The sequence below is a fragment of the Pezoporus occidentalis genome, unplaced genomic scaffold, assembly GCF_034315485.1.
Source record: "Pezoporus occidentalis ecotype Australia unplaced genomic scaffold, CSIRO_AGI_Poc_V1 ctg31, whole genome shotgun sequence".
Taxonomy (NCBI): domain Eukaryota; kingdom Metazoa; phylum Chordata; class Aves; order Psittaciformes; family Psittacidae; genus Pezoporus; species Pezoporus occidentalis.
In genome coordinates, this window is record NW_026915052.1 from 5,871,983 (window position 1) to 5,899,902 (window position 27,920).

Here is a 27,920-nt window from a genome sequence, read left to right on the forward strand (position 1 = left end):
TCACAGAACTTCATCCCTGCTTTTACTCTAAGTGATTTTAGGAAATACACTGTACCAGTAAAGGACAGCAAATGAAACAAAAATCAAATGCAAGGCTAAGGAACAACTTCCAAGGAGACCCTTTACACGAGAATACAGATTTACCCAGCACGTGGTTGTGGTATTTATCCTAGCCTGCACCACTAATTTTTTTAAAATGCCATCTAGATTTCAGAATAAAGTTTCCACTGTGTATGAAGTAAAACACACCTTCAAAGGAGTCATGGTGATACGGGAGATAAAATCCCAGCAGGAATCCCAAAATGACATAGCCTGAAAACATTCTACAGCAAGCTTCACTGCAGATTGCTCCTAAATGAACTACCAGTATCCCCTCAACCTCACCTGGAAACACTTCTCAGAAAACAAAAAAACAACAAAAACCTAGTAACCAAGCTATTGTTTAATTTTCCTCAGTTTCCCAAGTTTGCTTGCCCTGAGATTTCTTGTTTGGTTAGGTTTTGGAAGCGTTGCTTATTTTTCTCCTTCTGTGCTCACCAAACAAATACGCAACTTGAGGCTTATCCATTTTTTTCTAACTGCAAGCACATACTACGAAAGTAGTGCTGCGCAGCACAGTGCAAGGAAGTGCAACATACATGCACTATAAATTTGCATCTATCTGGTAAGACCTGGCATGAAAAGCCCAGGATTATGTTCCACCATGCAGAAGAGCCAGCAGGGTTTCTCTTCGAACATAAGCAGGCAAGCGTAAATGCAACTCAAGCAGCTCACTACCCCTTCATATTCTCTGAAACATTGCCAGGGTCCTCAAAAATGCATTATACAACCTAATATAGAAGTGTTTAGGCACCCTGTAAAGTCAAGTCCAACAGCTGCAATAACTGTTATGTTAAAGTTCAATAGCGAAAGGCTTTGTTATAATTCAGGCTTATTTGCTTTTGGACTAATGAACAAAAAGCCCAAATTCAAAAAGCCTACAGTATTGTTTTTCTACATACCTTCAAATCTCTATAAACCACATTCTTCTCTGAATGCAGGTAATCCAGTGCTGAAACAATCTCAGCTCCATAAAACCGAGCCCGGTCTTCAGAAAAGACACGCTCTCTTGACAGATGGAAAAATAACTACAAGAACAGTAATCTGTTACTGTTAGATTGCACGTTTCTGAATTATGTCTCACATTTTGCAGGCCACCCTGCTTGGAATGTGATATTACCAAAGAGAAAACCTCTTCCCATCTTCACCCAGCACCCAGCTGTGTGCCCAAATGTGTTAAAAAGCATCAAACTAAATGATTAGACAATTGTATCTCACATTCACAGCTGCACACTGATAACCAGTTTGTGTGCTCCACACTCTCGCATGTACAGACAATTGTAAAACCCCATTTTGATTGAGGTACAATTACATACTAAAGCTACAGCTCAATACATGATTCACTCATGTTAATATTCCAGCCTTTTCTTCTTGACTAACAGTAGCTTGTTTTTTATCTAGTTTTCCCTCCAAAGTAACACATACTCACAATATTCATTAAAAAGTGTTAATACTTGTCTGAAGAGCAACCAGAAAACAACCCTGTATTCTTGAATTACTACGTGTCAGATTACAATATGCTGCCACCATGCAAACTGTGAAGCTACACCCAAAACTTTTATTCTCTGAAAATGAGTTAAGAAAATTAAGAGTCTTAATATTAGTTAAACCTGCAAACAGCTCTGTTTAACTGGGACAGCTTGGGTTAACTAGAATTGCAAACATGGACCTTAGCTAAATAACATCAAGCAGAATTAGTAGTAATACAGGAAAGTCCTAAAGTATTAAACATTATTACATTTCCCTTACCTCCCCTCCATTAGCATACTCCATGACAAAACACAAGCGATCATGTGTCTGGAAGGAATACTTTAAAGCCTAAAACAGATTTAAATCAAAACTTAGATCACACTAACAGTTATAAGAGCATTTTAAATAGATTTTCAGAAACACAGATATAAAATTCCTATTCTAGTGGATTTTTTTTTCATTTTTGTCCTTGGATCTTATATAATATTTACATTTCCTTGTTGTAGCTGAAGACTGATACACTGCTAACTTATTTAATTAAATAAATTTAATCAAACATTAAAACAATCCCTGGCAGAAACTACCAGTAACACCTATAATCCTGTGAAACTAAGTCCTGGCCCATTAACAGTGACATAGAAGTACCAATAGTGGCTCTGAAGTTTCCTTCCCAGGCCATAAGCTCCCACAGTTTCATCTCACAGACAAGAGGCCATAACCAAACCCCAAGGTTTTACTGCACTGGCTACAAGCTCTCTGACAGGAAACACAGATGTATTTATACACATCAGCCCCCTGGTCTCTGCCCTGCTGCCTGAAACTGCTCCCAGTTGACAGCCTGCCAAAGGATTGAGCAATGCTGTCAATATCAGTTTGTGAGCAATTTACAAAACCAGACTAGATGAAGGGTGTGATGAAGCATCACGAGGTGCCTTTGTAGAGTCTTGTCATGTGTATTCCTGTGGCTAGAGGAACATCAGCTTGTTTCACAGAGTCTTAAGTTTTCTGGTCATAAACCCAGTCTTGCGGCCAACTTCTCAAGACAGCTCTTGATTTAGATATTTGGGTTTATGAAAGCATTAAAAAGAAAATACCACATATGATGTCATTGTCTTCATTACTAAGTGTGGCATTTTTAAACCAGTCATATTTGCACAGAGAAAGGGAGGACCTGGCTTTAGACACGTCAACAAACATTTACTGATTATACCCAATACAGCCAATATTTACTTCCAGAGGCCACGCTTAACAGGTCTGAATTCCAGCTGGGCCTTTGTGTACCTGGACAAAGGAAACAACCAGGATCCCACAGAAGTCTCTTACAGGGCTTAAGCAGTTGGAAACAACTCACAGCCAACTTGCAATAAATACTGGAAACAAAATGTTGAGGTGGAACTTATGTATCTGAACCCAAACCAGAGAGACTGCTGGCATTAAAGGTTTAAACTGAGATTATGGTTTGATTTTACAGCATAGCCAATCCAAAAGAAAAGCAGATAAAGCATAGTCCTGCTCTTTCCTGTCCCACACCACATGCTCCCACCACTATCATTTAGCTGGCATTACCAGTGCTCTGATTCCACAGTGAGCTGCTTCTGAGAGCTTAAAAAAAACAAATGCAGGCAAAATTAAAGGGTTTTCCCCCAAGTATATCTTCCTGAACTTGTCTGTCAGAAGATCAGGGTCACCCTGATCTCTGCTACAAGGAGAAGACCAAACATCTGGAGGACAAGGGAAGCAGATACTTCTCTCAGAAATAGCAAGCCATTAAGTGCGTGAGCCATAAAGTCAAACCACACCCCGAAACACTGTCTTCAAGAGGTACTGAGGACCTGCTCTGCAAGAATCAGAAGACCTAAAAAAGCATTTTAATCTCTGCCTCCCAAAAATGGAAGGGTACAAAAATACAAAGCTACTCTGAAAACACAGATCTCGGAAGTATTGCATAAGTAACAAAAAGTAAGAGAAGTCTTGGCTGTCATGATGTCAAGTTACACTCTGTAGAGGGAGAAATGCTTACTGTTAAGAATGGATGCCGCGAGTTCTGTAAGACACGGTTTTCTGTCAGTGTGTGTGCTACTTCATCCTGAAACACAAGCAGAAGGAAATCAGCAAAGTGATTCCCGAGACCACAGATCCATTTCAAATACTAACAGAGCAATTATTTACATGCACTCAGAGAATCATTGGTATGAATTTCCCAAAGGCTGTATCAACATGCCCAAGTTTCCCATCTACTCACCTTTGCTACAATAACTTCCTTCTTCAGAATTTTCATAGCATAATACCGTCCAGTTGCTTTTTCTTTAACTAAAATGACCTTTCCAAAAGTGCCTTTTCCCAGTAGTTTAAGGTATTCAAACTCATTCATGGTCTGTTAATGGTACAGATAAAACAAAAACTGAATTACAGAAGCTAATAAGTATATTATTCTCAGACTAGAATTTCTCATTCACGTGAGAATGCACTGTATATGTTGCATATGTGGGGTTTTTTAATCCTTTTGCTTAGCAGAATTCAGGAGCAGAAATGCTTCTTCCACACAAATGAATACCAGTGCACTCATAAAGATAATCTACCAGGCTGTTTCGGCTGTAAGTTTTCAATTAACAGAACACTTTCACAACTCAACACTCAACTGTGTAAATACCACTCGACATATTATTATTACTCCATTGGCATTTTGATCACTTTGTCAGTGCAGACATTCACTAAAAAACACATATTACTCTAATTCCAGGGATTAAACCCGTACCTTTTTTTTCTCATGTTCCCCACCTCTCTAGGTGACCAGCTTTCTTGTGCTTCATTAAGCAGCACCAAAACTCACAGAAAAAAGAACTACCTCACAAATTAGCCACTTACTCTTACTCATAGGAAAGATGTTGGAGAAAATCAAGATCTGTTGCAGGCCAAGAACAGTCTCTCTATTGCCGTATCGATGATCACTGCCAACATGGCAACAGTAAGACATACAGCCAAAGGCTACTGCAGCCTCAGCTGGGGAAAGATTTTAAGCTGCTCTACATGGCAAACTTCTTCCATATCCCTCCCGAGAACTGGCTTAGGAAACTTTCTGCTAATCACTGCCTAGTTGATGCCAGGATCCCAGTAATAATTTTGCTTATCCTCACTATCGTGCCTAGAGAGAGTCACTGTCTCAGAAGAATGCATGCATGTGACCAACAGGGTGGCTCTTGCATTTCTATGAAGAGCTGCTCAGCAAGAGCTGTGTCTGTTCACTCAAGGTCACGGAAGGCCCATGGCAATTGCAATTCACAGTGACATGTAAGTAGTCACCCACATAAGTCTAAAACCCCTGACATGACAAAAGGGTGACACACATAATTAGCAATGACACAGGCAGCATTTGTTATGTCTGGGGATTCTCTCTTACAGGTGGGAACACTCAGAAAATGGAAACCCAAATGGGAGACCACAGAGAAGTAGAAAGAAATGAAGGCAGGTTGAAGACATTCCTTGGTCTTGGATGCCAGAGGACTCTTCATCAGGGACTGCAGTAATAGGACAAGGGGTAATGTGTTTTAATTTGAACAGGGGAACTTTGGGTCAGATATGAGGAAGAAATTCTTTACTGTGAGAGTGGTGAGGCAATGGAACAGGTTGCCCAAAGAAATGATAAATGCTCCATTCCTGGCAGTGTTTAAGGACAGGCTGGACAGAGCCTCAGACAACATGGTCTCGTGTAAGGCATCCCTGCTCATGGCAGGGCGGTTGGAACTAGATGATCTTCAGGTCCTTTCCAACCCTAACCATTCTATAATTCTAGAAGACAGATACCTAAAAGGGTTCCCACAGGTAAAGCTCTCCTCTGGCAGATACTTCTTTCATGGAAGGCCATTGTTGAGATGGCCCTGTGCATTCAGACAATGCTGAGCCTGATGCAAAGACCTGAGCTCTAGGACCACCATGGAGAGATGATGCAGCAGCTGTCTGGGAGTTAGCCTAAACCCTTAACCCAGAGCAATTAAATCCACTAGATCACCCTGAGTCCTGTAAATTCACTGGAATATCTTTACACCAGCCTGCAAAGAGTTTTCACAGTCACACTGTCCAACAGGAGATATGAATTCAGGCTCTGTACCACAGGAAAACAGGCAAATCAGATTTAGACCTGTGCTGGTCTTGAAAGCCATCCAGCAAGGACATCTGAACTCGGAACACTGGGGGACCCAGACAGGCTTTGTCTGGTACCTGCTCAGCTCAGACAACTGTCTCCTCCAGAAGCTGCATTTACAACCGTGTTATTTTTATGGGTGTCTTAACGGCTATTTCTTGCCTACATTTCAGAAGACCTAAAAAATAGTTACACTGACTTACCACTTTGTGTTTTGGCTTTGTCATAGAAACTTCCATTTCTTCAGCACCCGAATTATCACTAGGAGAGCCAGATCTAAAATCCATCATCTCCTCCTCTTGTTTCTTGAGGCTGTCTGCTACTGTTTGGATGGCTTTTGTCCATTCTTCCCTGGCAAAATATAAGCAAAGACATCCATTACTCGTGACTTCAGATTACTGTCTGCCACGGCAAAGCCACCAAGGAATACAGAGCAACTAATGCTTTCTGATGAATCAATGCAACATACGATGAATTATGTGCATTTTCAAGCACTGTAAAAATGCATTTTTAAAAGCACTTTTAACATACATCTTTATTAATCATACCAGAAACAAGAGACAACTGAAGTCCTCACAGTCTGGATACAATATAAGGCTTTTCAGACAACAGAATTTCTAATAGGCATTCAGTCAGCAGCTCAAGATATGACCTGGTGATACAGAGATTTACATAACAAAACCAGACTTGCCAAAACCAAAAAGCAAAAGGCTCTCATGCAGCACAAAACAATTCAACACAGCTTTGCCATTCCTATGGTGCACTGAAACACATATATCAAACTGCTGGGGGCACTATGCCTTCTCTTTGTAACACATATCTTGAATTTTAATGGCAAAGAGTGTTCTAGAAGAAGGCATGAAAGCCCAGGATACTTAGGTTATTCCTGTGTTGTAAAGATGATGACAGAAGTACAGCAATTCCCACGTTTGTTTTAGCAGAATGTTAGCCAAAGCAGCAACATTTTATCTTCGGCATAAGTCTTGGTTATGAGAAAGTTTCCACAGCTGTTTCAGCAATAGGTGCTCTGATACTGACCCCTTCAACTCCCATGGAGACCACTTCCACTCCAGAGTCCTTTGGGAAATTTCACACCTTTGGAAACTACTGAAGTGAAAGTTCTTGGCCTTCACTTCATCTCACTGCAAATTTATTGAACATAAAGCATACAGCTCATAAGGACTCACAGGGTTTTGGGACAGGCTTTAAGGCACAGTTGGTCTCAAGACATGTTCAGTGGACTGGGTGAATTTACGGCATTTTACTACCTTTTGTTTCTGTATAGAATAATGGTTTAGTTGATATTTTCTGGACAGTGGCTAAACTCTTCTCCCAGGGACACCCTAGGTAAAACATGTTCATACTACAGCAGGAACAGGAGTAGCCGACGTTAAGCAATTCTATGCACTATGTGTAATGAAGTCACACTATCCTCCTATCAATGTAAAATTTTTCACTGAGTCCATGAAATTATTGGAAATAAAAAAAAAAACAGAAAATAATTAAAAAAAATCTTATCTGAACATGTGAATTTCACTTTCTGATGAACAGAACAGGGAGATCATTCCCCAGAGAAAGCAAAGTCCATGGGAAATAGTACCCAACACAAGATTCTAATAAAAACTATACCAAATACACATTAGGATTTTCCTGCCCTGTACATTTTTTATTTTGGATTTTGTCTGAACATGCACTATCCAGCCCTATCTGGGGCAGCAAGGTAATGCTAAACATTCTGAACATTCTCCCTATCCTCCCACCACAGACTACTTCATTCACCATCACAAACACATTCCTTTATTTACTAGTCATTTGTCATATTCAGATTACAAAAACCTTTTTCTGCTGTATTTTTATCTCTCCGTCTCTCTCAAAAAAACAAAGAATGGTTTTCAAGGCACAGAGAAAGCTAAAGGAATATCTACCTTCACATCTCTTTTAAGATCCGTTATTGACTTGTTGAGATCTCGGCCTTCTTGAAGTAAGTTATCTTTGATTTCTGGGAGACCAGAATTTCACCCTCAGCTTTTATGTCTCAGGCATACACACAGAGGTGACTAACACTCCGAGCCCTGAAGTGTCACAAAGCTGACTTAATTGGTTAGGAGGGAACAAAACAAGACTGAAATACAATCTTCCCCCAAGTGGAAACTGTTATTCACTCCCTTTAGGGTCACTGACCACAAAGCTACTAAAAGAAACAAGGACCAGTCTCTTCTTCTTTGTTTTTAATTTGATTTCACCTTCTTCTGATCATTGTAATAGAATCAACAGCAATAAACAGGAACCTTATTTAAATTGGTGCATGCAAAGGCTACAAAAGTAAAAAAAAAAAAGCAAAGATTAGGTAGAATATTCTGATCTTAAAAATAAACATGTGCCAGTGTCATATCTAGGGAGGACAAGGGTTTTAAAATACCTCTTTCCCTAGGGCAACAGTACTGGAATAATTTAAGTTCAGTTCCTGAAGAGCAAGTAAATATTTAAATACTCTGTAGTTGTAGAATAGCTGTGCTGGAAAACTGTTCTCTCAGGAGGTAAGAGATCAATTCTCCAATGATGAGAACACAGGATGTATGCTCTCAGCTTTGTTTCCTAACAGCTGAAACAGAAATCTGCACCTGCAGCAGATAACTATCACCTTTATTATCTAATTTGCATGAAACATTAGAAATCAGCAGTGACACAACTAACTTTTTTTCTTTAAAAAGTGTGCTAAAGACTTTAAAAGGTCAGTATTTTCATACAACACAACTTTGCTCAAATCTCTATTTCACTTGTGCTCATCCTTCCAGAAACTTTCAGGTAAGAAACCCTGCATTTCACATACCACAACATTTAAAGTGAGAATTGAGCCTTAGGTTTCCAGAAATAACTACCTATGTGCTGGTACATACCTGCACCCGTCCATTTTGGATACCCAACCTAGCAGCACTTCATTTACAGATACTACTCAAAATCCACTCTATGAAATCCCCTTTGAGGTATCTTTTATACTGGAAAGCACTAAAACAGAGACGCTCAGAAATTATTTGTCGATTTTCAGTCTAGACGTACATCATCTGATAAATAAGAGCTTCAGCAAAGGACTTGCTATTAATGCTGAACACTTGCATCTGCTTTTGCAAATAGTTTATGTATTAAATATGAATGAAACATACCGCTCCTCTGGAGTCTCCACATGAAATGTTCTTTCAATTACTGTGGTCCACTGGAGGCATCTAATGATAAATGTGTTTGGTTTAGGTCGTTCTGTCTTCATCAGCTGGCACTCTACCACAATCAAGGAAGAAAGTCATGGTACATAAACAGGTTTAAATAATCCTTTGTCTTTTATTCCTATCTAGCAAACTGTTGCAATTAATCAGCCATAAAAATCTCTGTAAGTACTTCTTTAGGAGACTTGAGACAATTTACCGTGTTGATGAAACCAATAAATAGCTTGGGAGGTAGTCATCTAAGCAGCACTGAAATCAAATTCTGCTTAGAAAGGCTCTGCATTCGGTCTATTCATAGAAGTAAGTACAAAAGTTACGGGATGACACAGAAGCTGGTCCGACTCAGACCCTGCACGCTGAAGGTCATTCAGAGCAGAGTGCATGCTCAAAGTCATGCTGTAACACAGGAGTTATATACACTGAAACCAAAGCCAAGCCTGCACACTGCCTCCCTTTGACTTCCCCAGGTTAAATGGACCCTTGGCTTTCAAAGAGTTGCTAGCAGGGTGTTCAGTTATTTTGTAGCAACCTGATGAAAATTAAGCCTTAGCATTTCCAGTCCTCAAACACTAGAGGGAACATCATACTGCAGAGGCACCCCCTGAAAAGACCCTGTTCAAAACACTGTTGTTGGGACAGCTGCGATGCTGTATGGACACACAGCTAACAGCTTCCATCATTGCCAGTATTTAAGCTCAACCTAAAAAGGCTACAGGAGTAAGGTTACATGCAAAACCACCACTTCCTTCATAAAAATGCTGTCTCGAGCGCTGAGCATTTTTTGTTTGCTTGGTTTTTAATCACACCTACTATTTTAAGCTTCATTGGGTGTTATGAGTGTTTATCCTTCAAATTTTGGCCTGAAAATGCACCTGATCAAGGGTCCACTAGCTAAATTAAAGGAGAGGATCAGAAAAAAAAAATAATTAATGAAATAATAACAGAAGCCAAAACTCCACATTTTTCAGCTTTATATTAATAGAAAAATCTAATGCTAATTAAACAGCCCCTGTTAAAGTGAAGTCAAATTAAGAAACCAAGTGAGCGGGGCCAAAGAAGAGACTGGGTTGTTTTTCTTCTTACATTAAGCATTTCTTGCAGTTAATGAAACCACAAGCTTGCTATTATTTGGTATTCATGTTCTGTATCAACATCCAAGTACGTAAAAAGGCACTATGAACACAAGAAATTTCTGCGCACTGCTAGAGCTGTGAACATCTTCCACCATCAGCAATGTGCAAGCTGAGGACTGAATCTGGCCAGGATAACAGTTCATGTTACTAAGGCTACACTGGTATCGTTAATTTTATTACTGTGGACATTTAGAAAGCTCAGTTCAAGCTCTTAATTTGCACCAAGATAAAATATTTACTGCCAGTGGTTTTGGGCACCGTATTTTTGGCAATATATTTCATGCCTCATGTGCTACTGGAATTATAAGGTTTTCAATGAGTAACTTTGCATTTTTCATGACAACAAAATCTAATTTTTCTTTAATAGCACACTGAGGTTATACTGCATCCTACTAAAACAGTGCAATTAGATAAGAGAAAGTTTATTAATGAGTCATGAAAAGGTTTTAGTGTGATGAACGGCATTCCTTTATTCCCCGAGATTAAAGAACTTCCACACAGCGACACAGCCGTGGCTGCACAGTGAGTGCCTTATTTAGCCTTCCAGCCACCTCCACCCTCTTTCTCAGAATGGCAATGAAAACCAACCACAAATGTATTAGAGGTGGTGCAGCCCAGTACTGATAAATAAATTCAGCTCAAAAGATCTCATTCATGCTCCCAGATCACCCACCTTAGCTTAGCTGCTCTTCTGGTTTTGTTATTTCTTTGTTATGTCTCCCATTTTTGTCTGTTTAACATGATTAGATTAAGGCTGGGGTTGTTACCTATGACCCTGCATAATGCAGCCCTAACAGATACTGAATTTGGCTGAAGACTTGAAGAAGAAAATCAGCCTATTTCTGACCTCATGCTAATCCAAAGTTGTTTGTACTTACCCACAAATGCAACATTATGAAGAAAAAAACTGAGAGGTTTTGCTTACCATTTTAAGACTTTAGATTCAGACTCAGTGCTCCAGATTAGGTAGCAGTACAGATATTTAAACTAGCCATAAACTCTAAACTTTAACCATTTAATTTCAGCACAATAAACCACACAAGGCATTTTCTGTCATAGAAGGGGACCAATTAAACATCACCACTTTTCCCCTAAATCAGCACTGTCCACTGATATTTGGTAAGTTTGCTGATCCAGCAATCTTTAAGGCATACAGCAAGATGAATAATAGAGATTTGTCAGTTAATAACCACTATAATTCAAGAATGTCACATAGAAGCGTTTTGTTTAGTGAACAATATGCTGTCTAATTACCCTGCTCAATCATAACAGCACATATCAAGAAATACAGACGGCTTTATTTTTAAATTGCTTTACCAAAGTGCTGCAAAACATAGGCTTCACAAAGTTTGAAGCTACCAGTTCGCTCTCCCCATGTACGATAATCACATAGATTTTACCAATGAAAAAATGAAGCCATAAATTTTTCTTACTTTTAAAAACAACTCTGTGCTCTTTACTGTAGTTGGCAAGCTAGAGAAGCACCAAACTTGCCTGATATCACGTACCTCAACATGCACCACTACAGCATAGATACAAACGCTGTATAATGTTATGTCTAATTTGTGGCATGTTTGGGGGTTCTCCTATAAAAATATTCACATTTCAAATACGGTCGACTATCCACACTGAAGACAGTTTTTCCTGTCAAACAGGCCAACATAAGTATTTCACATTTGAAACAAAGTAAGTACTATAAACAGCAGCCTGTTAAAAATTATTTAAATTGCTCTAAAGAACCTCTTGATTCTTCCCTGGCATTTGGTCTTTTAAAGTAGGACAGAGAAATTGTTCCTAACAGGAATAGACACCAAGGCATTCAGATGTAAATTACCATTCTGTATTTGAAAGACACTTAGTATTATCCCAGTGACTTTCTAAAATGTCACAATATTTGCTTCCCCAGCACTTAAACTAAGAGTCAGATTACTTTCGATGGAAGTGTCAAACTCTGCTTCCTCTATAATGACATCACACTTAAAACAATAATGTCAAGGAAGAATGCTTCCCATTTCTGCTTTGATTTCCTTATGGAAGGTGATGGGGATGGGGGAAGAAGGTAAATCAGGCAAGAGGAATGATGAATAAATAAAACTTTGGAAAGGCAAACAGGAATATTATGTTGAAGTGCTCTTGTTCTGCTGGCACTGCCATATAGACTCACTCCCAAACTTGGCAAAAGGAAGGAGCTGGGAGCCCTGAGTTACAGACCTGGACTAAAATGGCCCCTCGTAACAGCAGACAAAAAAATCTGTCTGCTGATCTGGCCACCCCGTGCCCCCTGATAAATGCTTGACTGCAGACATGCAGTCCTGTCCCAGAAGGAGCACTCATATTGTTGAGCAATTATGTTTTCAGCTGTACAACAAAACCACCACAGCTCACCCTCCTTTTTGACAGTCAGTAGAAATAATCCCTTCTTTCTAACGGGAATAGCCTCGCCCTCCATGTGGTTTTTCACAATATACTGCTCTTCTCAGCTATGGTTTTAAAGGCTTATAACCTAACAGGCAGACATACATGATAATCTGAGATTAAAATCAGTATGAAGGCTATTTATCTCATAGATTTACAACACAGGCTCTATTGGTTGTTTATCTACAGGGTCTCCGAAGCAAACTGTTTAGTTACAGGCTTTTTTATTCCTTCTACCTTACTAGTGGTGAAGTACAGAATATGAACACAAATATGATTCAGAAATCACAGTTAAATGCTCAGGCACAATCTTTCCTAAATTTTGCTTTGGTGGGAGTTTTGTTTGGGTTGGCTGGGTTTTGTTTGGGTTTGTTTGTTTGTTTTATTTGCTTTGTTTTCTTGTTGTTTGGTTGGGGTTTTTTTTAATAAATCACCAATAGGTAACCTCTGGGGAAAATAAACGTATTATTACATTACAAACACAGAAATATAGCTACTTTAAATTGAAAATTATGTGGAGAAAAAGGTACTTAAAAAAAACCCTAAGCCTTTCTTTACCCGTGGGGTGCCTACACACAAGTTCTCAAAGATGTATCATCAAAACCTTCACTGACTGAAAGGAGAAGTCTAATGCAGAAGAAAGAAGAGACCAGGAAACACATGGAACACACACTCTACCTACTACCAATAGTGTTTTCATGCCTGTTACAGGAAAAGACAGATGATCATTAGATGTTTTCTTCTGCACTGCTTTTGCCTGAATGGACTACTTCTTTCTCATGGGTTGACAAAAATCACTTAGTATGAGTTTTACACTACATGTAAGAAGAGTCCCCTAGTCATGAAAAAAAACACTTTTACATTCACAGATGAAAAAGCCTACATTAGTTTATAACAGAAAAGGGTAAAGATTTTAATCAAAAACATGGGACCACTTCCAAAGAACAAACTGACACAGACAGCCTGCCATCTCATTAAAAAAGAGAGGAAAAAAAAATAAAATATCTAGTTCACTAATTAACAAAAAAGCCAGGTTTTTTTTTTAACAAAAGCTCTTGGGGAAAAAAAAAAAAAAAAAAAAAGACATTCATTTTTACAAAACATTTAATCTGAATTCTCCCCACCTTTCACTGGCAGGAGGCTTCTACAGGCTGCCTCTGCAGCACAAGGCTGCATTCTGCCCTGAGTCTTCCTCGAGGTAGCTTGAGTTCACTCATGCTAACTCGACAAGTTAACCTAAATGAAAGTACCAGGCAAGAAGGTTCAAAGGGAAAACTCGTGGTGCAAAACACATCCAAATGATTCAAGTGTGAAGGGTACCCAGAAGGGAACGGCACATCAGATGCTGGCAGCATTGCATGCCTGTGCCTACATGAGAAATTAAATCCTGGTGGGGCAACAGCTGCTTCTATGAGCCCAAAACCGCAATAATGACTTCTAGCAAGGAGCTCCCCCCAGCTTGCTGACCTGTCACTGGTTCACCAGGCAAGACCCACTGGTAGGAACATCCTTCCACTCAGCACCCTCCCCGCCATCCCTCTTACGGCGGCTACATCTTATTCTAAAAGCATGTGTTGAGTCTTTTTCGACAACGCTCTGACACCATGGTAACAAACTTGGGCTCAATCTGCCAAAACAAAGCACGCCATATTCCTGTTGTAAAAACCGACTTAAGTTAACCCATTCTGAAGGCAACTTGGACAAAGGCAAAAGATGCATCTTTTCTTTTTTACTCCTAAGGACAGAGCTGCAGTAACTAATTATTTTAAGTAATGCAGTTGGCTGCAACAGCATAGAAGTGTCCTGCAAAAAGTGTATTTGTTAAAAGCTTCTGGCTACAGACCAAGTACTGAATTAATTTATGAATTAATGGCTTTCTGCTGCTTTTCTTTACATTCTTGATCCATAAGGAGATACCAGTCTAAAGAAGAAAGCACTGTGTCATTACTGAAACAAAACCACTACAACAATTCCCTCTATAAAATGAGACAAAAACGCCAAAGCACTCTTGGCATCCTGCACAGAGGAACCAGGCAACAGCACATCCATTATTTATTCCCATCATCAGTCAAAACTGGTATACACTGCTACCAGTGGAAAAAAAAATTAATATCTGCATTAATTCCTAGTTCTGCCCAGCCCTCTTCCAGACCCAGGGTGTTCCAAAATAATTCTGTCTGCTTAAAGTTCAACTACAAAGATGAACCCCACATATTTCAAGTTACCCTGTAATGGAGAAGGAAAGTCCCTACCCTTTCTCTCTGCAGAGGTTCACTCCCACTAGTCACCAGGAACACAGAACAGACTGTTGTTAATAACAGGTAACACAATGATCTATTTTTAAGTGGTAGAACAAGACACAGGGAAATCATGAGACAGGAAAGATTAAGAACAGGAGAAAAATAAAAGCTGGAAGTATACAGCGAAAGGTTAAAAACACGAGCAAGAAAAGGAAATTCTCTTCAGAGTCTTCTGTCACATCCTGTACTGCAGCACCTGAGCAAAGTCGGAAATGTTTGCATGGGACAGAGTGCAGAGGTTAGGAGATGTCATTATTTCCAAACCATTTCATTGGCTCTAATAGAAGAAATACTAGTTTGTGTTCAAAATTCAGAAAAATGGAGTGCATTTCATTAAAAACAGTACTTGCTCTGCATTCTCTTATGCTACCAATCAAATAACTTCAACCTATGTCAATGCCAGTAGAATCCAGACCTGGTGGCAGAACAGAGGCTGAAACACTTCAGCTGTGCCTACCTGCCAAGTATCAAGACACGCACCTGGGTGAACTTTCACCTTAAAGCAACTTGCTGAATAACAGACATACAAAATATTAACAAATAAACCCATTTTATTCTATACCCAGAAATAGTAAATTAGTAGAAAAAACTTCACACCACAGTCATTCTGAAAAACACATGAAGGGGTTATCATTTCAAATAAACACATTGAGTGTTTACATACATCACTCTGGGCAGATTCTGATGTTACTGACCCAGCTTACCAGTGCTATGATTAAAAGAAGACATCATCCCCCAGACTGGATGAGAGAGCAGGTAAAAACCACTTACGAGCTACTGAGAAGTTATTTAAAGGCGATTCCCGCTGGTCAACATCCTGCGGTCGTTCCTTGTAGCCAATGAACGTGCCATCATTCTTTAGAAGAAAGTACCGCGGCCTCCATGTTTTTATGTATTCTCCTGGAAAGAAAGGATGGGAAAAGGGAGAGAAGATCAGAAAACACCCCATAATCTGCACCCCAAACTGGCTTGCCAATACTTAGGTTTTTGTTAATATTGAAACTATATGTCACCCTGACATAGCAACAGTTTTAAGAACACTCAGTTCATTCTGATACAAACAGCGGAAAAATACAGGCACTGAGTCAGATGTTAACCATAAAATGGTTATCAGATGATTATCAGATGTTAATCATAAAAGGTAAACAGCTATGTTTTGTTCTTCCATCAACTCCGATTTCCATTCAAATTCTGCAACATCTGCCTTAAATGCATTTTAAATTTAAAAAAAATCAGAGCAGATGTCCTATGTATTATTTTTGCTATTGTCATTTTTCATACTGACAAGCGGAGAAATTTTTTTCACTTACATTTTGCAGTGCAAGTATTTTAAACAACAATGGGTAATTTACTAATTAGTCAACTGCTTTACCAAACCAACAGTCACTTTTAGACCACAAAAAGATAATTCTCTGCTTATGTTACATAACATCACTCACTCCTCTCATGACATCTCAAGCATGAAACATGAGATGATATATCACAATATGAAGGGGAAAACACTGGATGATGTATAGCTACCACAGTGAAGAAAACAAGCATCTATTGTGAAAGATATTCCACCTTTCTCTGACAGAAAAAAACATCCCTTGCTCTCACCATTCTACTGTTCATCTGAGTAACCTGCACAGGTGACAGTCACATGACTGTGACAGAGCCACATTCAAAATGTCCAGCAGCAGAGTAAAACCAACAGTGGATCAAACCCTCAATTATTTACTGATTTACTCAGCTGGGCTTTAGGGAAGGAAGACAGGGGTTCCACCTGTGGCTCTTCTGGGGGACTTTGTCAGCATACCTCAGTTTCCCCCTTGCTCACTGCCCTTGTTGTCACTTTCTGCGGCAGTCTCTCCAGAACCTCAAACAGCTTTACATGCTGTCAAGCTGGCCCTCTAGGTCCTACAAGGTCTTGCAGTAATGATTCTACTCAGGTGAATCGCAAAAGTCCCACCTGAGGTGCTATTCAAACCAGGGTACCAGCCACACATTTCCAACTGCTCACCCCAACAATAACTGATTTTAAAATACTAAATAAAGAAGCAGTCACTACAAAGCCCCCACAGCTGGTCAGCCCCTATACCCTCCTCCCTCTATATCTTTTCTCACTTGTCTGTTCAACACCAGGGAGAGGATGAGGGAGCACACCAGGAGAAAAGCTTCCTTCTGGTCTGCTGCAGCAGGAGCAGACTTGCACACCCTGTGATGCTGCCCTTGTAGTGGCTGGTACCCAGTGCCCACAATTTCTTCTGCTAGTGAGCTCTTCAAACAACTACCAGGAGTAGCAAGAAGAAAAGGTTCCCCAGATTTACTGGCTCCAGCAACCTTCTGCTGCTCTTCTGTTCTCCCAGGCTGTGCTCACACTTGTTTCCCTGCTGCTTAGCTCTCTTTCGCCGGTAATTTCTCTCCCAGCAATGTACACACTGCCCCAGCAACTCCCCTGCAGCTGCTTTGCCTCTTCCCCTCCTCACAGACCTCCTCTCCTTCTGTGGTGCAGTTTCAACCTGCTTTGGGCACCAGCTGTGCCATTTCTTCTTCTGCATACAGAAGCACAAGCAATCCCAACACCAACACCACATGGCCAGGGGCGCATGCACCCCTAGCTGCTGCTTTCACCTATTCAGCCCTTGTTAGGCTTTGAATATTCTCATCTAAAGCAAAAAACAGAGTTACTGAATTGGTGGAGAGAGTCACACAGAGCCACCCTTCCAGCTGCCATGTCTGCAGAAAACATCCATTTGCACTGATGAAACAGGGTGCAGGGCAAGGAAGAGAGAAAAAGGAATCTCTGAGCACAAACCTCAGTCTTTCTTTGAGACATCTGTTACAGCTGCATTATACTAACCTATAAGGGGTTTACAAGAATGTCATCATTGCTTTATGAATTTCAGAACTCCTCACCTATAGCTGTCATGGTTTAACATTTATAAGCTAGGCAGTAAGCGTAAAAGGTTTTGTTTTCAACATCTTTTTAATTCTAACCTTAATTAAAAGCTGAAAACTTTCTGGGATCAGTAGGAGATTAGGAAGCCTTTCACACTTAAATTATCAGTCCACCTCAGCCCAGGTCAGTGAGATTACTCCAACCTCACTATTACACCAGTGATGTGACTACAGGGACAAGAAGATGCACAGCATACTCAGCATAGCTCTTGAGAAGAGGTTTTGCAGGTAAGGAGACAGCTGCCAAGACTGTCATGATTTTGGAACACACTTACATACTTGACTTGTCAGTACACTCCTCTCTTGCTTAAGGCAGACCCAGAAGACCTAGGCACCATCACATACCCCTTATCATACCTGCATTTAGGACTAAATCCAAATTGGATGTGATGAAAAATAAGAGGGGCAAGACAGTTTCCATTTCTCTTACTTCCTAATCTACACTATGCATCTTCCTCCTATTTATAAAGACATGTATTTTTTTGCAAATTCTGAAATTATTATCTGGTTATTTTCACTAAGTATGCATAATTTTGCACAAAATTACACTGTAATGTCACAAGAGACTCTTCCTCTTAGATTAGATGCTTATGTTTGGCTCTTATACTCTCTTCCAGCTTTATTCCACCAATCTGTTTTTCTGTTAGAAACATATCATCTAACAGAATTAATCACACAGTCTTTAAAATGGTGTATTCCATACATACATACATAGCATCCTCCTCCACATTCACTCTTCCTTCACTCTTTCTTTGTGAAAATTCAAGGATTTCATTATTGCCAGGCATTTTGCAAAGCCCATTCTACTTGGACCTTCCCTTAGCTATTGCTTTAGCTGGTTCTGGGACCTGATCCACCTTTCAATTTGCAAAAAAGTAACGTGATTTTAAACTTCTTTTTCCACATATATGGAGCTTAATGAAACCTGTAATATGGCAAGAACACATACTAGTGATTACTGCCCTTGCCAAGGGCAGCATGAGGCACATTGAAGTATCAGAGGTATAAATTTTATTGTATAACACACTAAGGTTATACTTCTGTATCTTCCAGCACACTGCTAAGACATTGCCAGGTGCATGACTTCCCAATCAGATCATCTGTAAGCATAATTTTACACTAAAGCCAGAACAAACTGTCCTTCCTCTACAGAAGTTCTGAAACACGAATTGAACAACACAGTCATCAAGAAAATGTACAAAGTATGTATTCTTGAGAAACAAACTTACATTTTTACGATTAGCCAAAAACACTACAAAATTTCTGCAACATGTGAGAAGGACCACATTAATCATGACAGCAAGTCTGAGTATTTTAGGCAGAAAAGGAGTTGGTCAATACAGAAAAAAACAATCCTGTGGAACCACCTGGACAAAGCTGACTGAAAAACATTAACACCTTTTCCTTCCTCTGATACATGCACTAAGCTGTCATGCCTGAAGAGTGAACTGAGCTGTTTCAATTTTTGCCCTGTGTTTTTTTGCTCCTGTTGCGTTTTTGTTTTTAAGAATCACAAGAAGCTACCTGAAGTCACCAATACTCATAGTTATGCAGTCACACCAGAACTGTACCGAATACAGTAAAGGCAAGCATGTGTAGCAAATGCTATCAGACAACACTGAAAAAAATAATAATAATGATCCACCATGGAAAAATGAACAATTTACAAAGCAAAACATTTTTTCCTCTCTGATTCATTGCTTGTGTAATGCCCTGGCAAAGCCTTCTTTGTTTTCAGTAACAGAATGCTAACACTGCAGAGACAGGAAAGCAAAAGCATGGGTTATAAATCCTACATATAAAATCCTGGAACCAAACAGACTCCTCTGTAGCTTGCTAGCTTTATTATTTAAAATCTTTATGCACCATTCTGTTTACTCCAAGCAATTTCCAAACTGCAAAGATTCCCAAACTGTATATATCTGGAAATATACATGAAGATTGTTATAGACCAATTTCCCTTTATTGCCTTGTGTCTGCGCCCACACACTGCACATTATAACACTTAACACACACTTAGAATGTAAATCCATCTCATGCCAGAAAAGCTTTTTCACAGTAACACATACAGCAAAGCATGCTTACGCCTGAATATTTCAGAAAAAGTTAAACACAAAACTCTTCTGGTTCATGAAAAGTTAATTCTACTGAGGATTTACAATAATGCAGGGTTAGGTTATTTTCCTCTCCTCACCGAATCTGGAGCTGTCTACCACTGATAGAGTGTCTAACATCAGAAACAGCTGCCACTCCCTGGGAAGCTCACAGGGTAAGTGGAGAATAATGAGCAGCAAGCACCAGCAGAACAAAAGAAAATCCATCTTTATTTACCAACTGCTGCATGCTTGTTGCTGCATCAAGCTCATTCAAAGCCAACACCACACCCTTTAATTCAGAACAGACTACACTTAAGAAGCCTCTGCTTTTTTTTTTTAAATCAACTTATACATACCAATGGTTTGAAAATAAAAAGTCATTAGGTTAACTAAATCAGTGTCCAGTGATACCCTTGATATTTCCACAAGCGTTGGACCAACTATTAACTTTCTTATGCTCCAAAGTAACCCGAATAAGCCCAGGAGAACCAACTGAAAACAATATCTCAGTTATACGACATGCACTCAAGTGACCACCACAAATCCATGGGTAAATAATGCATTAAACTTTCTGCTCTGAGCATCCAAACTATCACCATGAATTACAATTAAGTGTAACACTCAAAATATTAGAGCTTTGAGTTATGCAAGCTTTCCCTACATTCCCACACACTCCAAAGATGTATGACATTCCTTGATTGTACTGCCCTGATCTGCACGAGGGAAACACGAAAGTTACGCCAATCGCAGTGTTAACGTGCCACTGGTCAAAGGCAGAGTGACTCATTTCTGAGACTTCAATGGCTATGAGAAGTGGTCTGCATCCTGTCAGCCTAATAAGGCTTTGGTGAACCAGATGCCAGCTTCCTTAAAGATATGAAGCTTTCGAACCTGCCATCTCATGTGTGCTGAAGAGCGGGACAGATTTACAGTTAGTTTGTGCTGCTTGAGTAAATAGGGTAAGCGTCTGCTCATTTCAAAACCTGCTGAAATCAAAACAGATTTGGAAACAGAAAGCAGGGCTTGAAAACTTGCCTTTGCATTTCTAAAGCACTCGGAAGGAAGCCCTTTCCAAACACAGCAAGCTAATTCTGGATCTTAACGACTTGACACCAAAAAATTAAGTCTAGGGTGACCCGAATGAAAACTCTCAGTTCAAATATGTTGTTTTTTAAAAATAGCTGCACAGACACCCACCAGGCTGGTGCACCACTCTTCCCTTTCCTCAACAAACTGTCGAAACAAGATATTTAAGTACAGTGCCAGGTTCTGGGGAAAAGAAAGAAGGGGGGGGGGGGGAAAGGAGGTTATGTTAATGTCCTTCCCAACACGCTCAGTGAGAGGATCTCTGGTTTGTCTGCCTATTGAGAGGCACAGCAAAGGGGGGCAGTTTCTTTGATGATGTTTTTGGGCCCCTCTCTGGATGCTTCCTCAGCCGCCACCTCCAGCGTACAGCTGCGGAGGCACCGCTTGTGCCCTGAATGTCAATGAGGCAGCCAGGGCTGCTGCTGGCACGCTCCCTGGCAGGGCAGCAGGTCAGCCCATTGCCCGTCTGCACCAGGCCAGGGCTCCGCAGCTCGCAGGCTGGCTCCTCTAATGTGGGGTCCCGTGGCTGCAATGGGATAATTTGGTGCACAGCAAATCCACTCCCCACTTTATTCTCCCTCAGGCAGCTGGAAGGTTGTGGAGTATGCCGGCAGCCCACATGGCTGTGAGTGATGTGACTGCCAACAGGTTAAGAAGAAATGCCTCCTCCTCCTCCGGCTCGGCTCTGCCTTTTCTAAACCTACTGTCGTTTCTCACGCTCACAGAAAGCTGCCATACAGGGCACCTGCTTCATTATCATATCTTGGGGGAATATGGGAGGGGAGGGAAGAGGGGAACGAAGGGGGATGGCTGAGCGGCCTGGCCTTCAAGCAACAAAGGGAGCCCCATGAGGACTACTCCTGGTCACCTGGCACCCCACAGCTCTAAATTAACTTCAGAAAGCAACAGCCTTGGCTTGTCGCTTCCCACAAAGCTCTATGGGTGCACTGTGTAGAAAAATAATTGTATTGGAAGCTACCTCTGTCTTTAATTACACAACAGTGCAGATGGGGAACACCTAACAAAGGCAAGGAATGGGTGCTCTGATTCACAAAGCTAGGCCACGGGAGAGATGAAAAGGCAGATTACGGAGAAAGAAAAATAAATTCTCACCCAGTATGTTCTCCATGCAGGAGATGGACAAGTAATGCATTCTTCAGTTCCATCTCTGTCAAAGGGTTTGAGATCACTGCCAACACCACCATTACAGAAAATGACACCTCTGTATTTTTTAATCACTGTATTTCAACTGTATGGTTATGTAAAACTCAGAGTTTCCTCTTGTTCTGTGTCATCCCCCCCCCCCTTTTTTTTTGCTGAATTTCAGCTTTAGAAGGTCAAAAATGTTGCCATATTGCTTACAGCAATCAATTTAAGCAATACCAGATATTCCCAAAGGAGCAAAAGAGAATTAATCAGCATGTAAAAAACTCCTTACTCCTACCTTTGGCACAGCTTAGTCAGGCTAGTACTAACCTACAGCTGTCTCCAGTGGGAGAAGATGTAAATGAAGTTTCATTAAGAAAACAGCAGTTTTAAGGATAGCTACATAAATTACAGGGAAGTATGAAGTGACTTCTTTGGCTACACTGAAAACAATTTCAGAGTGAATTGCATCTCCACTACCTCACAGTGGGAGCAAAGAGACTTAAAATTATCATGGGACCTGATGAAATCCATCTGCGGGTCCTGAAGCAGCTGGTGAATGAAGTTGCTAAGCCACTGGCCATCATATTTGAGAAATCATGGCAGTCAGGTGAAGTTCCCAATGACTGGAAAAAGGGAAATATAACCCCCATTTTCAAGAAGGGGAAAATGGATGACCCAGGGAATTACAGACCAGTCAGTCTCACCTCTGTGCCTGGCAAAATCTTGGAGCAGATTCTCCTGGAAGGCATGCTAAGGCACATAAAAAACAACAAGGTGCTTGGTGACAGCCAGCACGGCTTCACTAAGGGGAAATCCTGCCTGACCAATTTGGTGGCCTTCTATGATCGGGCTACGGAACTGATGGACAGGGCTAGAGAAGTTGACGTCATCTACCTGGACTTGTGCAAAGCGTTCGACAGTGTCCCACACGACATCCTTGTCTCTAAACTGGAGAGACATCAATTTGATAGGTGGACCACTCGGTGGATAAAGAACTGGCTGGATGGCTGCACGCAAAGAGTTGTGGTCAATGGCTCAATGTCCAGCTGGAGACCAGTAACGAGTGACGTCCCTCAGGGATCGGTGTTGGGACCGGTCTTGTTTAACATCTTTGTCGCTGACATGGACAGTGGGATTGAGTGTGCCCTCAGCAAGTTTGCCGATGATACGCTGGAGGGAAGGAATGCCATCCAGAGGGACCTTGACACACTTGTGAGGTGGGCTGATGCCAACCTCATGAAGGTTAACCATGCCAAGTGCAAGGTCCTACACCTGGGTCAGAGCAATCCCAGGCACAGCTACAGGTTGGGCAGGGAAGAGATTCAGAGCAGCCCTGCGGAGAAGGACTTGGGGGTGTTGGTTGATGAGAAAAGGAACATGAGCCGGCTGCAGTGTGTGCTTGCAGCCCAGAAAGCCAACCGTATCCTGGGGTGCATCAAAAGGAGCGTGACTAGCAGGTTGAAGGAGGTGATCCTGCCCCTCTCCTCTGCTCTTGTGAGACCCCACCTGGAGTTGTGTGCAGTTCTGGTGTCCTCAACATAAAAAGGACATGGAACTGTTGGAACAAGTCCAGAGGAGGGCCGCGAGGATGATCAGGGGACTGGAGCACCTCCTGTATGAAGACAGGCTGAGAAAGTCGGGGCTGTTCAGTCTGGAGAAGAGAAGGCTGCGTGGAGACCTCATAGCAGCCTTCCAGTATCTGAAGGGGGGCTATAGGGATGCTGGAGAGGGACTCTTCATTAGGGACTGTAGTGACAGGACAAGGGGTAACGGGTTAAAACTTAAACAGGGGAAGTTTACATTGGACATAAGGAGGAAATTCTTTACTGTTAGGGTGGTGAGGCACTGGGATGGGCTGCCCAGGGAGGCTGTGAATGCTCCATCCCTGGTAGTGTTCAAGGCCAGGTTGGACAAAGCCTTGGGTAGCATGGTTTAGTGTGAAGTGTCCCTGCCCATGGCAGAGGGGGTTGGAACTTGATGATCTTAAGGTCCTTTCCAGCCCTGGCTATTCTATGATGCTATGAGGCATCCAACACAATTAGGGAAATCTTTTCTATAGTATACTCGCAAGCAGCTACAGCATTTTAACAAAGTAAGTTCCTGTAACAGAAAGTGTCATCACATATCTTCTGCTTTTGACAGATACCCAACTCTCTAATATTTATAAATACACAAAAATGACAGAGGAGGTGTCAGATTCACTGAACTGAATTAAGCATGCTTGGAACAATTATTTCTCCCCAGGTAATTTTTACCTATGATGGTAAACAGCACAAGCAGCTAAGGCACCGAAACTAGTAAGCCTCTCCAACTTTCTAAATATCTTCCGTTAGAGGAGAGAGGCACCCACAACTATTCCTCGAGCTCATACTGAAGTTAATACAATCAGTATTTTTGCAAATCCAGCTCTTAAATACATTGCATGCATTTATATAAAAGGCGTGACTTAATCCTCCAAAGATTTTATGATCTCTACTAAAAATACAGAGAAAAAAAACAAAACAACCCAAACCAAAAACACCAAACATACCACACCCTGGTTTATTAGAACAATGAAGGGCTTTTCTAGACATTATCTAAAAGCTGATATAATTACTTTAACTCTTAGCATAAGCATCCTTAGCTGTGACTCTTGAGTTTATCTGAACACATGCCTTATTTGAATATGATATACCCAGTTCTGTTCTTCAGTAAATACTGTCTAGAGACTGACAGATAGTGTAATAGGGGACAAAGCAATGAAACACACACAAACTAAAGCTCTTCCAGAGATTAAACAAAGTCAGTCTGAAAGCACAGTTTTAGCTTGTATTCCTAGGGCTGCCAACACATAGAGGATATTCAGGAAAAGCATCATTAATTGATTAAAAATTGATTTTAATTCTTTCCCCCACTCTGCCCCATTAAAAAAAAAGATTAGGAGAGCCAAACACTCAGGCAAGAGTGGTTTTCATGATGCATTTATTTGCTTTGCGAACATTAAATCTGGAAATTACACAGCAGAGGCTCCCCATTAAAATCCCAAAGCTGGTGAAGCTGAGAGGTGAGCTGATAACTTGGGGGTGGATGCACATAGGAAAGCAAGAGCAGAGGAGGGAAAATGCAGGATGCAACCACGCAGAAAACATCTGCAGTGAGCCCCTGGCTTGCTGTTCTAGGCTCCCATTACTAGATCATTGGGTCATTCACAAAGCAAATCAAAAACTCAGGGAATGGTAAAGAAATGGTGAAAAAAGGGCTAAAGGACATCAGGTGAGATTTATGGGAACAGAAGCTTTTCCAAAACAGACAATATGGACCAACTTCAGAAGCAGTTTGAAACAGAAAAAAAAGCTCTATTTGTGAAAACTAAGCTGCAGAACAATTTATGGAGGGTGAGAAATTAGCACATTGTATTGCCATCCTTCAGCTTCTGGGTCTGAGTCCTAATTTTCAACATAAATACAGAGTTGTTTTAGGCCACTTACAATAAAAGCTCTAGCAGTAATTGTGTGATCATGCTGTGCAACAGGAAATTTTTTTAAGAGTGCCAAGGAAAAAAAAAAAAAAATCAATGCAGAATTTTAAACATGTTTATACAGACAGTTACTGGGTAAATATTTTATAGAAACATGCATAAAAGCCAAGTTAAACAAATATTTCAATGGCAAAAATAAGAAGCAACATAAAAAAGGGTGTGCTATTTATATGTTTGAGGCTACTTTGGACTTCCCTTCTTCATTTTATCACTACCAAGTCTGCAAAACCCTGGAGAAGTACATGAAGACCATGTTAGTTCTAATAAGTTTAATTTATCTTGAGCCATTTAATGGCAATCAATGGAAAAATTACAAGCACTTCCCAGAAAGCAAGTTCTAATATTTGTTATCATGGCAACCTCCTGGTTACTCCTCCAAATTTAGTATTCCAGAGATAACTTTCACTGAGTCACTACCCCAAACTCAGAAAGGAAAGTCGCCTCCAGATAACAGGAGTGCCTGCCTCAGTTTAGAGGAATTTTGCAAAATAATTTAATTGCATACTGAGAATTTATTACAGCAACTTCACCACTGGGTAACATAAGAGCACAAAGCCGCTGCAGCTCTGGTGCTAAGCTCAGCTAAGCAACGCAGGTGTAAGAAACTTTGCGAAGAATTTTTGTGCCTTGGACTTAGGTGTCTCGTCACTGTAAAGCCAAGCACAATCCACAATGCTGCCTCAACAGGGACACAGACTCAGCTGGACACACCTCTGTCACTTTAAACACTACTAAAATTCAATTTATTTTTACAAGAACCACCAAAAATCTTTAGTCTCAGTATAATCAGGCTGGATTTCAGTGGTACCACAATTTAGCCCTGTAATATTGGAACATATGTATGCACTATTAAAAACACATACCTATAATTGTGACTATTATTTTTGAGCCCCAAAGTCATCTATTCTAGTAAGCTGTACCTCTCAAAGCTGCTCAAAGCTCCAGGAGAAATGCATTCCAGACAGTAACATGGAAAGCTGTTCCTTTCACAAGCAGGAATGAAATAAAGATCCACCTGAATAAAGACTGACCTACCTTGACACTGTTACCATGAATTAATTTTAATGTTGCAACAGCATCTCAGTATGTTAAAGCCAATTTTCTTTTTCTATTTTTTTTAAAGGCATCAAAAATTAGGAGTATATACCACACAGAAGCAAAAAACAGATGGGCACAGGAAGACACGAGCTTGAATAATGCTTTCTAGCCTGCAGTGACCTGAACTGTTGTTTTGGGAAGACAGGGCAAAAATTCCAATCTCCTCTTTTGCAACTTCTACCATTCCCAAGGGAAAACCAAAGACAGCTCTGCACCCCCAGCCATCCCTAAACTCACACCAGTTCCCATGTGCAAACCTGGCACTTGCCCCACTGCATTTTTAGAGGTCAGGGCCGCAGCTTTCCTCTGCACCTGATTTTTCAAGCACAGCACACCATACGACTGCTCCTCACCATGCACATCCCCTCTACCACCTGAATCCCAAAAGTCCCGTCCCACAACTGAGCACACTCTGCTCTCTGTAGCTCATCTTGACTTGCATGTCCCCAAAGAACAGAAGCAAAACAAACACCAAAACACATCATTTGCCTAGCCAGGTTACAGCTATGTTCTGGGTTTGTAGAAGAACTTCCAACAACTTCAGCAGCTGTCCACGAGAGTTATGCTCCCACACTTTAAGAATGAGAACACCAGAAAGCTGTAAAATAAAGCTTCAAACTCACATATATGAGGTTTTTTGTTTTGCCTTGTTGATAGAGAAAGGCAGAAAGAGAGAGAGAGACGGAGAAACCAAACTACAGGTCACCTGGGGTAACGTTCCTGAGGAAGGTCATCTAGGGCTATGTCATGCCTCAGGGACTTCTGCAAGGGAAGGTAGATGCACATGTACAGAAAACCCTGCATGCACACCCTGCTTTGTCGTTCTATGCTTAGTGCGCACTCTGGCTACAGCATTTTCTTCCACTGGTCCCTGATCTGATGCTATCAGCTCAGGCAGCAGCTGCTAGGGGCTCCTCTACTGCCCCATGGGTCAAGCCAAGCAAAACCACCCTGAAAACCCTGCTGCTGCTGCCAACAAGGCAGGAGGGAAGCAGCAGGAGAAAGGGGGAGCATAGAGGCACCTTGCACAGGGCAAATAGTGTGGCAGACATGAGCCAAGATGAATCCATTCTGGCTGGAGATGATGCACTCTGGCTGCATCAGAAAGGAGGGTGTTGACAAAGGGGTGCCCCTGGAGCTGGATCTCTGCTGAGCAGGGAGGAAGGTACTGGGCTGCTGAGAGAACAGGCAGGGCAGGGAGAAGTGGAAGTCTGACTCCCACCCTAGGCCACACCAGCTGTAGCCATCACCAGTCCTGGTC

At 41.1% G+C, this 27,920-nt stretch overlaps 1 protein-coding gene across 2 annotated transcripts in view; it reads right to left on the bottom strand.

Annotated features, from left to right (window-relative positions):
* The window catches only part of AKT1 (AKT serine/threonine kinase 1), a 76,008-nt gene that overhangs the window by 18,511 nt on the left and 29,577 nt on the right, over nt 1–27,920 (bottom strand). For both annotated transcript variants that reach the window (XM_062628094.1, XM_062628095.1), the window contains exons 3-9: nt 15,545–15,673; nt 8,869–8,980; nt 5,911–6,058; nt 3,812–3,943; nt 3,590–3,655; nt 1,849–1,917; nt 1,002–1,127 (exon numbers count right to left, since the gene is read on the bottom strand). In XM_062628094.1, the coding sequence (XP_062484078.1) occupies nt 1,002–1,127; nt 1,849–1,917; nt 3,590–3,655; nt 3,812–3,943; nt 5,911–6,058; nt 8,869–8,980; nt 15,545–15,673 (782 nt within the window). The remainder of the gene's footprint in view (nt 1–1,001; nt 1,128–1,848; nt 1,918–3,589; nt 3,656–3,811; nt 3,944–5,910; nt 6,059–8,868; nt 8,981–15,544; nt 15,674–27,920) is intronic.